This window comes from Aulonocara stuartgranti (genome assembly GCF_965226115.1).
Source record: "Aulonocara stuartgranti genome assembly, chromosome: 10".
Taxonomy (NCBI): Eukaryota; Metazoa; Chordata; class Actinopteri; order Cichliformes; family Cichlidae; genus Aulonocara; species Aulonocara stuartgranti.
The window spans coordinates 20,723,976-20,740,210 of NC_138946.1; the positions used below are offsets into that span (position 1 = coordinate 20,723,976).

Sequence of the window (16,235 nt, forward strand, 5' to 3'; positions counted from 1 at the left end):
AACAAATGCAGTTTATTATGTAAATTCCAACGCAGCCCTCGTCAAGATAACCTTCAGAGCAGTTTCATGTCACAAGATAGGTAAATTGTCCATATTTTTTTTTTAAGCCAATGAAGAAGAGAGTTGGTGTCAGGGTGTAAATGAGATGAGATTCAGGGGAGACACCCTCCTGACTGGAGTGTTGTTGTTTGAGAGTGGTGCAAACAGGTCTGCTGAAGGTGTCTCGATTTGATCTCTGACCTGTGAGATCTGCCGCAACAGAGCCTTTCCTTCCTCACGTGCCTGCAAGACGAGGCATGACCGATCAGTACCGACCACACAACAGCAACTAAAACAAGATGCTCAAATCGTACAGGAATACTTACGTCATTGTAGTCACAACAGCGCTGAGCGCAAAGGGATGCCTCATCATAGAGCTTGTTCTTGAAATAGTACTGGCCCAGGTACCGCAGGGCTGTGCTCACCTCAGCATGCTCCAGTTGTTCCTGACAAGACTTAGTTTGGTTAGAACTATATTCCTTTATATTAATGCAACACATGACCTGGAGCACAAGTGGGAAAAACAGCCAGAGGGCTGGAACCTCCAGCCACCGATGTCATCCTCTTAATTGTTCCCATTTGGCTAATTAACACACGAGTAAAACAGCAGAAAATGAACTGATGCAATGATGCATTTCTGTATTTCATTGGTATTTAAGTCTGTTTTTGCTTGCAGAGATAACTCAATCTGCTGGCTTTGCCCCTGGGGGGGCAACAGCTAATTTTGGAGGCCTTCTAATAATTTAACCAATACTTGGGTCAAGATTTTCATTGCTCTGGACATTATTTATTAATACACACAAAGTATTAAAAGCTAAATTGTTGCAGAACAATAGCTAAGTTATGTTAGTCATGTGACACGTTCCTCTACACAGGCTTCACTTGCATGCAACTGAAGCCTGTCCAAATGTTCAAAACACTGTCAACAGTTTCTCTATATTAAAGAATCGGTTTATAGAGATCACCTAGATAACAGCATAATTGGATTTCCTTCATATTTATGATCATGTATTGTAAGGGTAATGCTGGATTTTGATGACGGCTGAACAGTTGTCTGGAGTCAATATTTACAACATAAAACATTGTGTTAAATCAGTTGCCTGCGCAGCAGTGATAATCAGACAGACACTGTGTGGATGTAGGCTAAAGTTGATATAGCATTTAAAGGGATTATTTTATTTAATGAACCTTTTCACTGTAAACCAGACAATTTAAAAAAGTGAAATGCCTTTTTCAAGATCTGGCCTTTGTTTACCGTCTAAAACTCTGTCTGGTCCCCAGGAAAAGAAACATGCTGGCCCATTTTTGTTTGTAGTAGATAAAATGAAACCCATTAATGATTGCCGATTCCAAATCCACACGCATTAATAGACTGGATCTAAAGCCCCTTCAGTTTGGGAAGAAACATGAAAGGATGCTGCATTCAGTGACGCTGGGAGACAAAACCTGGATTACAGTTTACCAAGTCATCTTTGCTTGCCAGTCAGGCTCTATCACATGAAACAAATTAATAATAATGCATAATAACTAATACATAATAATAGCAAGCTGAAGCATCGTGATCTCACTTGAAAGAGCAAATCATCGCAATCCTAGACCCTGAGAATATGAGTGTCAGAGCTTAATTTAAAGTGCTTACCCCACAAGAGAAAATGTCTTGAATGTAAAGCATGTAACACTGGGCAGCATCGTCAGACTCATTCAGCTGTTCGTGGAGCCTGACAAAAATAACAAACAACCAGAAAAATAAATATATAAAAAAGGAAAATAAATATCGAGCAGCAGATCAGAGCCTCGTTTCTTCAGAGCACTGTTGTTCAGCTCAATATAGTGATAAACACTTACTTTGCCAGTTTGAGCAGAGCCATTTTCTCTACATCTCCGACAGAATATGCTCTCCAGTAACACTTCACAAAAATAAATCCATGACACAAGTTAGAATCAAGAAAAAAGCTTTGGAACTGACTACAGAAACTACTGTTAATTACTGGCAATGGGTAGATGTGTACCTTCTTGGCTTCGGCTTGCTGTGACAGTTTTTCGTAGCTTTCACCCAGTGCGACCAACATGCGAGAGTCATTCGGCCTGAGAAAAAAAACCAACAAGTGTTTATATATATGTATAAGTTTTCTTCCAAAAACCGTCCATTCTTTATAACAGCAGCATGAAATATCATCTGCTTAGCTTAAGTCCAAACCTGAGCTGGTGAGCCTTTCGATAATAGTACAAACAGTAAAAGGGCATCTTGAGGATCTCGTATGTCTGACCAAGACCATACCAGGCACGGTAGTCTCGCTTATTCACTTCAATGGCATGTCTGAGGAAGAAAAAGGACACGAGACTAAAATCATAAATCCGTTTAAACCTCCAGACCTGTGTCACCTGATAATAAATACATCCTGATGATGCAGATGCTGAGCGCGACTATGAGATATCCAGACTGACCTGTAGGCTTGAATGGCAGCTGAAGTGTTTTTCATTTCCATGTACTCGTGTCCCATGAGTGTCCAGGCACCGAGACAGCGAGGGTTCAGTTTGAGGGCCCGCTGGAAGTAGAGAGCTGCTTTCTCATGCTGAGAGCGTAAGCTGTAATAGTTACCTGTGGATCAGACACACGACTTACTGCAGTACAGGAAACACTAGTTTTCTTTTACAACATATATTATGGATTACATGTACATAATGAACGATCCATTTGTTTTAAAACTAGCATAAGTAACGTCATCTTGCAGCCGGTGACCTCTAATCTCATTAGTTCAATGCTTACCGATAACGCAGCACGTCTCCACTCTGTACTTGTCAATCTCCACCAGGTTGTGGGCCAAATAGCTCAACTCTGGCTTCATGCTCTGTGGAAACATGATTACAATCAGCAACACTACAAAATTTCAGTTATGATACTGACTTTCCTATTTTCTACAATTTTTTTTCCTTTGACCCCTCACTGAAATAATACAGAAACTGGCCCCCATGTCTTTGTGCAAACCACATCAGTCATACTGATTATTGACTAATGTTCTTCAGATCTCACATTGCAATTGGCATACACTTACTTTGACATAAAGCAGATTTGAGAATGTGTCCATGTTGTCGATACGATACGGATCCTGCTCCCTCAGCTCATTGAACAGAGCCAAAGCTTGATCAATATCTGAAAGAAGGGGAGACAGCGTGCTGTAAGACTAGGCCCGCTTACATGCCATTCATCAGAAATTCAAAATTTCCACTGAAAAAGTAGAGAAAAAAACAAACCTCTGATATTGTGGTAGGCCACAGCAATCTGTGAGATGATGTAGGTACTTTTCGAAAAGCCAGCCTCTATTAGGTTCTGGTATTTTTGCAATGCTTCTTTGATCATCTGCAGCTCTGTGTACATGTGGGCCATGAAGAAGTCTTTAATCCAGCAGTCTGGCAGAGACAGTGACTTCAGCTGAGGGGAAGCGGTAGAAGCAGACAGAGTCACTTCAAGGTGAAATATTTCTGAACATTTACTGAATATGTGGACCCTGTATTTTAAAATTATTTTTAAAAAAGGAGTGATTTTTTAATTGAAACTGTTGCTGTGGATTTGGTGAGTTAGCTTATGGAAATAAATGCTATCAGTTTCCACAGTTTCTGTGTGTCAGAACATAAGGCTTGTTACCATTTCAATATTGGTGACAAGGTTACTGAGCTCCAGCCATGCGCCCCAGTGCAGTGGAAGTGCATGTATTCCCTCAACAAACACGTCCACGGCCTCTTTCGGAAGATCCAGCTTTCTTAGAACCACCCCATACCTGTGTGTTCACACAGACACAAACATGATATCATCTGTAAGTAATCCACTGTATACGTCTGCATAATGGCAGTAATGTGTTTCACTATGGAGGAGCAATCTTACAGATAGAGGGTGAAGCCGTCCAACTCTCCTGCAGTATGCTTCTTACTGAGCTCGACCCTTAGCTCGCGCAAAGCTTCATTGCGCACCTGACCCTTCTCCAGAGGGCCTAAAACACAGAAAATATATAAATAAGCTATAAAGACTAATACAATTCCTCATTTTTATCTTTTATGGGTCTAAAAGAAGAATTCCTCACCCAGGCTGTCCACAGTCTCATCATCCTTCTTTTTCTCGCCCGACTGAAAAAAGAAAAAACAGAAGGACAATGACAAAATGTGTTACAAATGCAACGATCAAAGTAAAATCGGGCTTCCTATGAAATAAAAAGGAAGGATCAAAAGGATGTGGGCATGCTCGACATCTACAGAATCTTACCAGATAGCGAGAATACATATAGAGGAAATAAGCTTTCTGACTGCGACAGCCTTTCAGAAAGTAAGCAGCACGATCATATTCTTTCAGGTCAAAGTATGATTTGGCCAGTGTAAGTGCATCCAGGTCTTGTGCATCTTCCTGCATGATGACAAATAAGAGCCATTTGAATAACATCATTAAGTTATTACAAGATCATCTTAATATCTACATTGCAAGAACTGTCAACAGGGGGCAATATACACATGTGAAAAATAATATTCTGCCACCTGCCAGAAAATCTGTCTGTCTTTATTGTCTTTTAATTCTTATCAAACTTTAGATAAATTCCAGATCATTATTTATTCATATTATAGTATAGTATGAAAATTATCACCACACCCATATCCACATATCCTAAACGATCAAAATTAAAGACAAACACATTTTGAAAAGATTGTGTGCGCAGACAAATCTTGATATAGCCAATTCCTGTTCTACACACCTGTTAACTAAACAGTAAAACATCAGAGTTCCCACAATGCCACTGAGTGACTTCTTCCTTTATCACAATAGACACTGGCACTGGGGTTTATTTGGAGATTCTACACCTTCAAGTGTATACACAAACACGCAAGTGTCATTGATGAAAATACAACAAATACAACACTTTAATTACTAATTGCTATTTCGATCCATTTTAGTAAATGTACTAACCTTTTAACACCCAGTTAAAATCTCGATTATACTCCAGTGGCATTAAAACTCACTGATGAGCCTAGAGTTCAATTTTCTTGCACAACCAGGGTGTCGATTTTTCTATGAAAATAATACTCCAGGGAGGTTTGCACGACATCGGACCGGTTTGTGCAAAACCTTAAGCACTCTGGATCTGCAGTTCACTTGCACTAGTATTTCTGGAGGAGTCCAAACATAAAACTAGACCTGAGCCATAAAGCATTAAGGGTTGTCCTCCACAAGACGGGAGTCATGCCACAGGTAACATATCAGATTCCAATGTAATGTAGTAATAATGGAGCTATAAAACACGTGTTTACAAGTGACAATTTTGCACCGTTTCACAGACACGAATGAAGAACTGGAACAAACTGTACTGCATGTGAAAGAACGAAGAAATAAGAAAAAGAAACATCAGTAACAACTGAAACCCAGAAGGGTCCTCAGTCATGACAGTTTTACAAACCTCTGTTAAAGGGGATGTTGGTGGCAGTTCATCCTTTGGCAGAGGATCCAAAGCAAATGCCAATTCAGAAGCCCTAAAATGTAAAGGAACAACCGCAATTTTAATATTAACACCTAAGTGCAACATTTAGCATTAGATTTCTTCCTCATCTGACATCAGTTCGTTTATTTCCATTCATCTAAACTCCCCAGTTTTAATTTACTGATCAAAAACAACTGACTAGAGAGACGACCTGAACCAAGTTATACCTCAGGCACAGGCAACACTGACGTTACACATAGTGGACTTTGTCAACACAACTAGTAAATCTACATATACGGTCTGCTTATGTTTAAGGTGACACTGACAGCAAAGTTAACGGCAATAAACAACTAGCTAATACAGAGACTGATTTTTTTTTATCAGTGCTAACGCAGCTAACACGTAACTAGACGTCAACGCTTACTGTAAAGAGCAAAAAGACAGCCAGCTAATGGCACATTATTCACTGGGAGTCTCACCACTTTGCGCTGTGTAAAAGTCCTCTTTCTTTGCAAAGCGATATCACCGATATTAGCTGTTTTTTGATTTGTAACAGATCCCCAAACTCACTACAGAGAGCCGCCATTTTCATATTTTACCAAGCAAGTACGCTATTGGTGGAAGTTTCAAAGAGGCTGTCCCTCTTCCTCTTCCGCTTTTCCTCCAAAATAAAACCCTCTCTGTCAATATTCCGTCTCAAAACTAGTAAAAAGGTAAAAATTGGTAAAAAGGAAAGTACACCCTCGTTCATTTCTAAGATTTTGCATAAAAGGACTGTAACAGTTACTATCGTAATGCACATGGCGGCGCCTCCTGTCTCACGACTGGTGTCACCCCCTTTTTGTTCTTCTTCGCACTCCTCCTGTAATGGATGTTCCCGTGTGTACGCGGACTAGTGTGCTCTTTAGTAATGTGTGGTAGAGGTAGCACTTTTATTTTTGATATTGTAAATAAATGAGTACTTTTTGGAAAGTCAGAAGCTGTTGCTCATTCGCTATCCACCTGCACACCTCCGCGGCTGGCTTCATCTCCACCGCACGTTACAGGACATAAAAAATGGATCTGTCCTGGATTTTAAAATGAGAAAAATTCAATTCAGTTTTATTTATATGGCTTCAAATCACAACAACATATAGTCTTTATAGTGCAAGGCAAAGAAGAATTGAAATTATAGAGAGAAACCCTTAACAAACACACTACCCCCAGTAAGCCAGCTCTTGGCGACAGTGGGAAGGAAAAACTTCCTTTTAACAGGAAAAAATCTCAGGGAGGGACAGCCATCTGTCTCCACCGGTGAGTTGAGGAAGGCAGGATAAAAGGCACTCTGTGGAAGAGAGTGAAAGATTAATGATAACAAAATAAAATGCTAAATGCAAAGCGGTATTTGAAAAACTAATTACACACCATGGTTTTATAGTTTGTAGTTCAACTTTTAGCAGCAATAGCAAATTAACTTGAAGAAATCTTTTTCGGTATGACTTAATCAGTCTCTCACGTTATTTTGAAGGAGTTTTAGCACACTCGTTCCACCACTGTTTGAGTTCATTGAGGTTTGCAGGCATTTGTTTTTGCACAAAGACCACCCTTACTGTCTCACCACAACATTTTCCTGCGCCATTGCAACACCTTGATTCTTATCATTTTCTGCCATTCAGTCAGATGACCTCACAGTTGACACTAGAATACTTTGGTATACAGAGGAGTTCATGGTTGACACAGTGACTACAAGGCACACAGGTCCTGTGGTTGCAAAACAATTCCAAATCATCACTCTTCCACCACCGTGGAGTTGTTATGAGATGTTTGTGCTGATATGCTGTGTTTGGTTTTCATCAGACTTGGCACTGTATTATGGTCAAGCATTTCAGAATGCATTTTGGCAAACCTAAGCTGTGCTTTCATGTTCTTTCGCAATCAAAACCATACTTGTTCAGTCTTTTTCTAATTGTACTGTCATGAACTTTAAAGCTAATGGCTTTAGCTGTAGCCTGCTGTAGAGTCTGAGGTGTAGCTCTTGTTTTTTTGTTTTTTAATTTTTACAATTTTTTTTTTTTACAATTTCTCTGACCATTTCATGGTCTGATCCCGAATTTGCTGGAACATTTAGTCCTGGGAACATTGCCATCTGTCTCGAATGTTTTCCACTTGTGAATAATCTTTTTCAATGTAGAATGATGGAGTTCAGATTGTTTGGAAATGGCCTTATGACCCTTCCCAAATTGATGGGCAGTAACAATTGCTTCGCTAAAATCACTGCGGAGATCTTCCCTCCTTGGCATTCTGTTAACACACACTGAATGCTCAGCAGCAAACTGCCAAGACTTGATTTTTATAAAGGTGCTCACACTTGCTGATGATTAATCAAGAGTTAATCAAGAGCTGATTAGAAGCACCTGGATGCTATTTAATCTCTTAATTTCTGTGGAAGATCATTTACTCTGTACCTAGACATACAATATTTCTGCATTTTGGCAACATTTTTGTCAAACAAATAAAGAAATGCTGTTACATGTCATGTTATGTAGTTCATTTCAGAATCAGAATCATATCAGAATCAGAATACTTTATTCATCCCGAGGGAAATTAGGGGTTACAGCAGGCAGCACGCTAATGGCGCATGCGCACTCACAAAGGAACCTTCTGACCAACTTTACACAAACATCACATTGGGCAGACATGTCAGAAGGTAGGCTGATAGGAAAAAAACAACGAAAATACACTACATGAGGTAAGAGGAGGAGAAAAAAAACTCCACTCAGACTGAGCTCCTAGTGGGAGAACAGTTTGATAAAAGAAAAAACACCTCAGCACAAAAGCACATGACTATCAATACACCATAGAAACACGAGACAAGCAACAGAGGCGGGTAAAGGGTAAGAGAGAGCCGGCGTAGACAGCGCATCCGGTCCTGCAGCATCTGTGCTGGTCCAGTTGACTGCTATCATCCCCGGTAGGGCACAAGCATCGAAGGCGTTGGAAAGGGAGGGGGATGAGTGAGTGCTTATCAGTGTAAGTGTGTGTGTGTGCGTGTCCATAGTTTAGCTGAGACAGTGTCCTTCGGCCTATCAGGCTAAGAGCAATCATTCAAAATAATATTACCGCTGTTATGTACAGTGTCATTAGAGGACCACGAATAAATTGTTGCCCTGGGGTCTTTCGGGAGGTAAGTAAAAATTTCAGGTTCTATTTCCTGCTTACGTAATTTTAAGACCTGCTAAGAACTGGAGGTTTACCAAAAATTGAAATCACATGGCCCTTCAACTTGTTTCACAATCCGGCTCAGTAATCATACACATATCACCACTCCTCACAACATCAGAGCATGGTCTGGTTGAAAACGTGGATGGTGTTCTGAGGTCTCTCCATTCCTGGACAGTTTGTGGGACTATTTTAATGTGTTGGAGGCACCGATAAGTAATATCAGAGGTTCTCAGCTGGATTCTTGTCTGATGAATATGAAGACTAGTCAGTGGCTTGAACACCTTCACTGTCCTGGAACTGCCTACATATTCTGGCCACATGAATCCTGGCATTGTCTTGTACCAGCAGGACCCCAGGGCTCACTGACAGTGGATATGAGGATTTAATCCCAGCACCTAGAAACTGTGAGGATATTGCTGGCTAACATGTTGTGGTGTATGTGACCTTCCAAGAATACGAGACCACCACTAGACCTAATGCCAGACAAGAAGGTTTTGGGTTCAAGTCCATTTTTGGGGCCTTTCTGTGTGGAGATGCATATTTTCCCCATGTCTGCATGATTTCTCCCCAGTACTCCTCCCACAGTCCAAAAACATGCATGGATTGAGGTTAAATGGTGCAGGCAGCATAAAGTTTACACACTTTCTCAAGACCATTTCACATCTGTCACACGAGGGCAGTGTGAGCATGGTGGGACCTTGAAGCTCTGATGTTTTCTGGAAAACGTCAGTCAAGCTGTATGGTGCTCGGCTGTGAGCACAGGTCCCACCAAAGGACACCGGGAACTAATTTTACCCTTATGGAGTCTGTTTCAGACAGTTCAGTCTGAAACACGCACACGTGAGGGCCACTGGAGGTCATTTCGTAGGTCTCTGGTGGTGCTAATTCTGTTCCATCTTGCACAAAGGAGCTAAGCTGATGCTCTGCCCAGCTCTCCTCATGTAGTGGCCCGTCTCTTGTATCCTCCACACTCTTGACACTGCACTAGGAGAAACAGCAAACCTTTTTGTGATGGCACATATCCTGGAGGAGTGAGGCTATCTGTGCAACAAGAATGCCGCTCTCATGCTCACAGTATTGACAGAAAAAGCAAAACTAGAGAAAAATCACCCAGGATGGATAAAGAGAGGGGGATGGTCTGTGGCTACTACCTTAAAAAAACAAATAAAAACTTTCCTTTTTGCATGTTGTTCTGTTATTGCCTCTCAAGTGCACCCGCACATTCATTTCCATCAAAGCAAGTGAAATAAAGCCACTATTGTTTCTGCTTTCTACCTGGACAGATCAATATGTCTGAAGTTTGAATCTCTGTGATGATCAAATGTTTTGTATTTTTCATAGCAGCTGATGACATCAAGAAAACCCTGTGGGCTATAATGAGGGACAAGATGTTCTTTTTTAGTAAAGAATGATACACCAACAAAAAAATCACTAAAGACCCTGACTAAAGAAAAATATGTTCGATCAATTAATTTAATAAAAAAATTATGACTCCATTTACCTCCCGAAAGACCCCAGGGCAACAATTTATTCGTGGTCCTCTAATGACACTGTACATAACAGCGGTAATATTATTTTGAATGATTGCTCTGCAGGTGAAATGATTAAACAGTCAATTATTATTTGTTCGAAAGGGCAATGCATCATTTTATAAATCTCTTAAGCCATTTAAATAATATTAATAATGTCAAGATCCATAAATATCATCTTGCCAACGCATGCACTGGAGTCATGGCAGTCTGAATAGGACCTTAACTGCGTTACCTCAGCAACTCAGTGCACCGCAGCTGTTATTTTAAACACAGTAACTTATTTTCCGAGCCAGTGCAGCTCTGTAAGGGCTACCTCGTCTTATAGGAAGCTTCGAGGCAGTTTCTTTTTTGTCTAAATAAATAAGGCTGTTTGTAATAGAAATAAAGATAATAAAAAATGAGGTATTTAAACTAATAAAGGCCCATCTCACAACTGTTTTGTAGCAATCACATTGAGTACTGCTGTCCAGGATGCTCATTGGTTTTTAAATACAATTGGGAGAAGTACCACCCTGCTTTCATGTCTGCAATCAGATACTGGATGAAGACATCGCAGCATCATCAGGACTTTTCACTCTATATTTAGCTGTTGGTTGAGACGCCTGTTAGCTCAAGGCTTACAGCTCTGTTGGCCCACAGCTTACTGCTACTTCACACTCAGAACTTCAAATATCCCCACCACCAACCCGGGCTTAACCCTGCTATGAAGTGGATTGATCCCCGATTTCTACAGGGTAGCATCCCCAGAGGATCAGAGTTAAAGCAACTGATGCGAGGGGAAATTAGAACAAAACACTGGGATGTTTGTTGTCCAATCAAATCATTATGATGAGCTCTGTGTTTTCAAATGTGAGCGTGCAATGCCTTTCTTTACTAATATGGACTGAACACTAGAGTTCAGCTTAATCCTAAAAGTCTCTGAGTAGAAGCATACCTTTATGCTTTTCCATCTCTTTTAAATATTTTCATCAAGTCACAGTGAGCGTTTAGGCCATTTGCACAACAGTGGTTTAACCACTAATTTCTCTGCTTAATGATGACCTGATTGCACACCTGAAGGCTTTTTTAAAAATCTTTCTTTCTTTTGTGTCTGCTTTCCCCTGAGAATGACAGGATGATGTTGGTTAGACTTTCTTCTACTACACAGACAGTAACATTATAATGAAAAAAATTAAAGCTTTGATAGAAATCAGGATCAATCTCAGATTAATTTGCTGTGCATCAGTTGTATTGAAGACTTTGATGGGGATATTAATGCCAAGTTCATGCCCCAGTGAATCCTGTCACTGCTCTGTTAAAATCTGCAATTTATTATAGAGAAACAATAGCTACTTATTGCAGCAATATCTAAGTCAGCAGTGAGTTTGAAAAGAGCAGAATCATTATGGTTCTTTCTTGTACCAATAATGAATGTTACTTGATTGCCTGCCCAGCTCCTGTCACTGGCATCTGTGCTCAACCCCGCTTCACTGGTGCAGAGCTGACATAGCTCATCATGTCCTTGTCTGTCAAAATCAGCAGTGTCACTGGCTTTGGGATTTCCACCACGCTGCACACGAGTACTGGCGCAGAATTTTTATCTATACTACTCTTTTTTCCTAATTTAAAATCTAACGATTCACATAATGGTTTTAGGTATTAAATAAAATAAAAATGGAAGCTTTTTCAACTACAAATGCAGTGTGGCTTGCCTCATGCTGAAGCTCAAAAGTTGTAAGTTAGTGGAAATCTAAAGCCACTTTTTCCAAAGACTTAACTAATGACAGAGTTTTGAGCACCATCAATAAATCCATGACCAGCATGCACCCTTGAAATAGTACACCAACTCTGAGCAGCCGCTAAAACCAACATGAAACCTGCCAACTGCCCTTTGATCATAAAGAAAGGTCATTCTTCAAGCGCTAAGATTTTTCTCATGCCATGCTTTGTGCACACGGAGACGAAAAGATGCAGTCTCACGACAGACCTCACACAGGCTGATGCATCAACAGTGGGCAAGGAGGGATCGATAAACTTTCACATGTTCCTCTTTAACATTTGTTACGCTGTAATGAATAAATAGATCTGGTATTTATAAACAGCTCGTATTTCAGTTTGAAATGAAAAGGAACCATTCATCACAGACACAGGGAAAGCACGCAAACTGGCCCTGGTGGGATGATGGATTTGAACCCAGGACTTGCCTGCTGTAAGACAACAGTAGTAGCCAATACACAACTTTACTGCTCAAAAAAAATGAATGGATGGATGGACAGAAAAAAATCCAGGGCTGCAGGAGGGCTGGCGTCTATTGCAGCCCTCCTGCAGGAGGAGAGAAAGGGTACAAACTGAATGGGACGCCAGTGTATTGCAGGGTAAAGTAGACAAGGCAATCATTTCTGCAGCAAAATGATGTTTCACTGCAGTAGTTTAGTTCCTATCTTTAAGTTGAGTGTAGATCTTAGTCCTTGCATTGTTGTTATTAAATACATAAAAGCTTAATATATAGAAATATTATATAAATATTAAACATATATACATCCACACCTTTGTCCCAGTAGAACGTGTGAATGTTTTTTGTGTGTCGTGGTTGTTTTTATGGTGAAACCTTTTCCCCTCTATGTTCTTTCCTTCACAAATACACTGAGTCAGTTGGTTTTGCATGGATAAATTGTACAGTGAGCATAATTCTGGCAGTTGTACGGACCGCATGAAGAAAAGTGTGCCTATTTTTGCCAAGAGGTGGCACTGTCTAACTGGATTCCCAAATTTTCACTCACTCACTGCAAAACTGTGATGTTTAATCGTTACGGAAATCACACAAAGGAATGAAAAATACGTTTTATTTTGATTTGAGTTTCCAGGAAAGTGCTGGAGTGAAATTATCTCCCTGTATCATCATTATTCTCCTGCAATTCAGACAGCGACCGTAGCCATCCAAACCCTCCCTTTTCTGAAAGGTAGCTTAAGAGTGGTGTGTTTGAGATGTCTTTTATTACTTGCTTGAATTTTATTAAAAGAACTGAACTGGGATTTGGTATGAGAAATAAATTGTCTCCGCTCCCTCAGGACTCCTTAGGGGGATGAGAAGATGACAGAACAGTTTTAACTATGGGCACAGTAAAGTGAGATTAAAGCCCTCCGCAGGAGTGCCGCGTGATTCTGGTTGCTCGGATTGATACAACGCTTATAGCACATTAAGAAGAAGAAAAAAAACTTGGCAAGGCTGAAGATACGGTGCTCACAAAACAGCAAAATATAATTTCCCTTTTTTTTTCCCCGGTGCAGTGTCTCCAGTAATCTCTACACTCTCTGTTGGACATCCTCTGTCAGACATGTCTCCCTATTTTTTTCCACAGTGCAAAAGCCACTTAAGGAGACTGACAAAGTAATAAAGCAGCACTGCAGTTTACAGGACTGAGCACATGGCTCACTGAGCAGGTTGAAATAGGTGCAGAGACAGTCCGTATAGTCTATTCCTTCTACTCAGCTTTTCCCTGCTTCCACAGTTATGCACACAACCATCTCCGAAGTCTTTTCCCTGCCTTCTTGCCTCGATCCTACTTTACCTAAACATCCAAAACACCTTAGCTGCAGGTATGGGGCAGTGAGGATGATATTTGAAAGGGAATATATGGCAATAATGACTGGTTTGTTAGTTGTTTGTGCACCTTCACATTGAGACTAGTCATTTATTTATCCATATAATACACGCTTATCTAACCTAAAATATACATAATATGCAAGTCTTTTTATTTAGAGCTGAAAAGTACCAATTTTCTATTTGCAAAAAAAAAAAAAGAATAAATAAAATAAATAAAACAAATAGCCTACTGCCTTCAAAATGTAAAGTTCAAAGAGTTCCAATTAATGTGAAGTTCTTTATGTGTTCCCACTCACGAGCTATGTATTCTTCCCCAGGAAAGAATCTATTACTTATTTCTCACTCCTATTTTTCTTTTCAGCAGGCAGTATATCAAAGGAGATGGTGGAGTAGATTTGTCTCCAGCGGTACAGAAGAGAAATAGGAACTTGAAAATATTATCAGCCAAGAATGTCTGAGGCAAGAAAAGACAACATATTGCTGGGTGAAAAAAAAAAAGGCAACATTTCTACACTTTTGTACATCTGTTACATTTATGTAAGTAAGCGTGAAAAGCGGCTTTACAGACACGCTCAGTCCCTGTGGTTTTGATCTTCAGGGTCGTGTGCAGGACCTTGTGATTGGCCACTGATGATGCTGTTTCACTGGACTGAGAACAGCCAACAGCCATGTCTCATCAGGGCAGCCACCACCTGAGCACTGAGCACTGCACCACATGGATATAGTCACGCACTGGTTTTGCTCTGGGTCTTTTTTTTTCTTTCCACAAGATAGTGAAATGCACACTTTCCAAAGAAAGAAAAAGAGTGCTATTCACTTCATGATACCAAAGCAATTTCAAGGTCTTATTTCTCCCCCCCTTGTTCCGTCTTCAAGTGCCGTGTCATGAACAACTCTCAACAACATTTTTCTATGAAGAAAGTGTTTTGAGTGAGGTCATATGAGGAGATAGCTGGTGTGTGTGTGTGTGTGTGGGGGGGGGGGGGGGGGGGGATGAAAGAAGCATCATGCATAAGATGTGAGACCAAATGCTGCAGTAACTATATCCTCCATGTGAAGGTGTCATGTGATGTATCCCAGCAACATGTCACGCCACGGATAATGGCTGAGACAGATGTGTCATGTCTGTGCACAGCAAGAGAGAGAGGGATATGTTTTGGTTGTGGGATTAATTTGCCTTTTGGGACAGGTGCTGTGAGGGCCAGGAACAGACACAATAACTCTAGTGTTACATGCAACCACCTCTAAAGTCCCTCCCAAGTCCCGCCCCCTTCCCATTTAAACAACTCCACAAGGCCACTGGGAACATGTAACTGACAAAATTCATATGGAAAGTCTCTGTCAGTAATGGGCTTTTACACTGCTGTTATTACATCCTGTAACGTGATACCATTTGTTCTCGTGGTCTGTGAGAAACTCTACTTTAGCTGGTGGCACCGACGTAGCCAGATGGTCTCCACAAATTATACTAAACCAGTCTGAGTCACCCCTGATTTAAACCACACGCTACCTCATTTTTTAACCACACAGAAGAACAACTGTGCTCCTCTTCAGTGAGTAACGGTTTTATATATTCGGGTTTTAATAATTTTACATGAAGGGGTCCTTGGTCAACTCAAGGATTATGTTGTGCAGATGAATCTAGACATGTAATAAGCCCCTCAAATATAATTATCAGCAGATGTAATTCAGAAATGGCAGCACAGAATGTGGATGAGATGATGGGTTGCTGCGCCCAAGGCTATGTATATATACATTATTTAATATTTTATGACGCATGACTTTATACATGAATTCTGATATCAATTCTCTTTCCTCCATAAAACCCAGAAGAAATATTACTAATTTATAATTGGGCTATGCTCTCTCTCTCTCTTCCCTCCGCTAAGTGGCACAGTGCTGATAATTAATAAAAAGAGATCAACAATAATATTATTACTATTAATATGATCACCAGCCCTTTTCTTGCTGGTTAAAAGCTACAAAATTAACAGATTAAATTCTTTTATCTGTTAATTTGAATGTTTAAGTGTTCCTTTTCCACTGCTGAACTAGACACCGATGAGGATCTCAGCTGATAATAAACTTAATGTTCGAACCAGTATGTGAAATCACCAAACATCAGTAAACGAAGGGCTTAAAGTTTTGTTTTTTCATCTCCTCCTGAGGCACTCGGTGCTGTTAGAGATCTGACTTTTCTTGTTTCAGCAGCTGCGTCTTTGACCCCTTCAACCTCACTGCTGGTGTGCCACTCATTAGCGATCCTAAGCTGGACGCTCCCAAACATTGTTCAAATCGACAAGGCTTTCCTCAAAATTTTGGCAAAGCCCCAAATAGACGAGAGTGAGAATTAAACACGAAAGGAAAAACATTTAATATCCAACAAGTGTAAGCAGGACTACTTGCAAACTATTAGGACTGAAA

At 40.4% G+C, this 16,235-nt stretch overlaps 1 protein-coding gene across 1 annotated transcript; it reads right to left on the minus strand.

Moving 5' to 3' along the window:
* On the minus strand, positions 1-6,276 carry cdc23 (CDC23 (cell division cycle 23, yeast, homolog)). Its single transcript, XM_082549487.1, has 16 exons — positions 5,975-6,276; positions 5,475-5,547; positions 4,295-4,432; positions 4,116-4,158; positions 3,920-4,025; positions 3,683-3,815; positions 3,292-3,469; positions 3,093-3,190; positions 2,807-2,888; positions 2,485-2,638; positions 2,237-2,356; positions 2,049-2,124; positions 1,885-1,946; positions 1,679-1,757; positions 366-485; positions 1-282 (listed from the first exon to the last, which is right to left on the minus strand). Exons 1-16 carry the CDS (start codon positions 6,085-6,087, stop codon positions 130-132), a joined length of 1,728 nt encoding a protein of 575 aa, XP_082405613.1. The 5' UTR covers positions 6,088-6,276; the 3' UTR covers positions 1-129.
* Positions 6,277-16,235: the final 9,959 nt, after the last annotated feature.

What these genes read in the sequence shown, in the direction of transcription:
- cdc23 (XM_082549487.1), bottom strand. Translation starts at nt 6,087, where the DNA reads ATGAAAATGGCGGCTCTCTGTAGTGAGTTTGGGGATCTGTTACAAATC. An exon ending in GCTCTGCTCAAACTGGCAAA is followed by an intron (nt 1,758 to 1,884) that starts GTAAGTGTTTAT and finishes TATTTTTGTCAG; the next exon opens with GCTCCACGAACAGCTGAATG. An exon ending in GCTGTTGTGACTACAATGAC is followed by an intron (nt 283 to 365) that starts GTAAGTATTCCT and finishes CTCGTCTTGCAG; the next exon opens with GCACGTGAGGAAGGAAAGGC.